A 2,262-nucleotide genomic window follows, 5' to 3' on the forward strand; every position below is an offset into this window, starting at 1 on the left:
AATTTTATATATGCAAAATAATTATGGTAAGAAATGAAAATAATATCTATAGCCATAATGATAGCTGTCATTTATTGAGACTCTTCTTTTTCGGTACCGGGGATCAAACTCAGGTCCTTGTGCTTGTGCAGCAGGGGTCGAAACCACTGAGCTAAATCCCCAGCCCTATTGAGACTCTTACTGAGAATAAAGACATTTCTAACACTTGAGACCAGTGTTTCAGTAGAAATCACAATTTTAGAAAGAAAAGCTATGGCACTGAGATTTAACTATCACATCACTGAATTGTCAAATCAGAATAGTGGCTGACTGTAAAATCATCACTGTTAAATCACTACTGTAGACATAGTACAATGAAGAACTAATGACATTATCCAGAAACGTACATGCAAACACTTCAATTACTTTGGAAAGGTGATATGACAAAAAAGTTTAAATTATGTTCATAAATTAAAAATGGAAAATTAAAACAAGTGAGTCAATTATTAAAATAAAATAAATAAATTTGTATTACACTAAGGAAGTAGAATTGATTATACAAATTTAAAATGGAAATGAGCTATCATGTGGCTGAATGAACCACTGCTATTTTTCAGACACAACAGTGAGTGAAACTCATCCATCAAAAAATGATATTATAAAGAGGTTACCATGTGAGATCCCAGGTGGCTGTTCATTGAACATTGCTTTCTTCCTTCTCCAGAAGACAAAGAAGTAACATGAAAGTTGAAAACCACACAGAAGTAGCACAATTCTTCCTCTTGGGCCTTTCAGATGATCCAGAACTTCAGCCCCTTCTCTTTGAACTGTTCCTGTCCATGTACCTGGTCACAGTGCTTGGGAACCTGTTCATCATCCTGGCTGTCAGCTCTGACGTCCACCTCCACACCCCCATGTACTTCTTCCTCTCCAACTTGTCCTTTGTGGACATCTGTTTCACCTCCACCACAGTCCCAAAGATGCTGGTGAATATCCAAGCACAGAACAAAGGTATTTCCTACATAGAGTGCTTAACTCAGGTTTATTTTTTTAATACTTTCCTGGGAATGGATAGTTTTCTTTTGACAGTGATGGCTTATGACCGCTTTGTGGCCATTTGCCACCCATTGAGATACACACTCATCATGAATCCTTGGCTCTGTGGACTCCTTGTCCTGATGTCCTGGATCATCATGTTATGTGTCTCGCTTATTCATACTCTCCTAATGATGGGACTCATCTTCTCTACAAGCACCAAAATCCCTCATTTCTTTTGTGAACTGGTTCAGGTTCTCAAGGTGACCAGATCTGATACCCTCATCAATAATATTTTTCTATATGGGACAGCTGTCCTGATAGCTGTGTTTCCTGTCTTTGGGATAATCTTTTCTTACTCTCAGATTGCCTCCTCCTTACTGAGGATGTCCTCCACTGCAAGCAGGTATAAAGCATTTTCCACCTGTGGGTCTCACCTCTGTGTGGTCTTACTTTTCTATGGAACAGGACTTGGAGTTTACCTGAGTTCTCCTGGGACCCATTCTTCCCGTGAGAGCTCTGTTGCCTCTGTGATGTACATTGTGGTGACCCCCATGCTGAACCCCTTCATCTACAGCCTGAGGAACAAGGATGTGAAGGGGGGCCTGAGGAGACTCCTCAGCAGAGTAGCCCATGGTTCTTTAGGGACCACTGACCTCAGAACTAAGGGGATGTACAAACCCTAAGACTAATGGTGTGAGTTTCAATATCCTGGCTCCTTTTTTCTCCTAAATTGCATGCTTAATTTCTGGAATTCCTAAAGCACTTAGGTTTTGTTTTGTATACACTTTTTATATTTGTTTCTCTTCAACAACTCCCTCAGGATTTTCTTTGCACTTGCTCTTTTATGTACAGTGCCTAAAGTTTCAAATCTAATAAAATTTCTCTTACATTTCTGAGACTTCTAAAATAATAGAAACACATGTATCATGGCCAGATATGATCTTTAAAATAACTGCTTGATGTTAATGTTCTTCACCACAATATGGTTGTATTCTCCTTTTCCCAGATTAAAGGGAATAAGAATCATCAGAGTACTTACCATACCAGATCTGTGCTTGTTATTTTACATGTATGATTTCATTTATTTTTGAAAGTTTATCTTTGAGACATTTTCTCTCATTCACATAATTTCTGAATGTAAGTGCATGAGGTTGGGATGCAGTATAACTGGATACTGACACTAAACACATACTTCTACCTTTGGTGTCTCATGTACATTTTGCTAAGACAATGGTTAGATTTTCA

At 38.5% G+C, this 2,262-nt stretch overlaps 1 protein-coding gene across 1 annotated transcript; it reads left to right on the top strand.

Moving 5' to 3' along the window:
- The first annotated feature begins 707 nt into the window (after positions 1 to 707).
- On the top strand, positions 708 to 1,746 carry LOC106008477 (olfactory receptor 7D4-like). Its single transcript, XM_013068357.3, is given in 2 exon segments — positions 708 to 1,667; positions 1,669 to 1,746. Coding segments are annotated over 2 exon segments (1,026 nt in total). The 5' UTR covers positions 708 to 719.
- The last annotated feature ends 516 nt before the right edge of the window (positions 1,747 to 2,262 follow it).

Source organism: Heterocephalus glaber, unplaced genomic scaffold, assembly GCF_053883595.1.
Source record: "Heterocephalus glaber isolate CG9 unplaced genomic scaffold, H.glaber_assembly_v1.0 deba00001760, whole genome shotgun sequence".
Lineage (NCBI taxonomy): Eukaryota > Metazoa > Chordata > Mammalia > Rodentia > Bathyergidae > Heterocephalus > Heterocephalus glaber.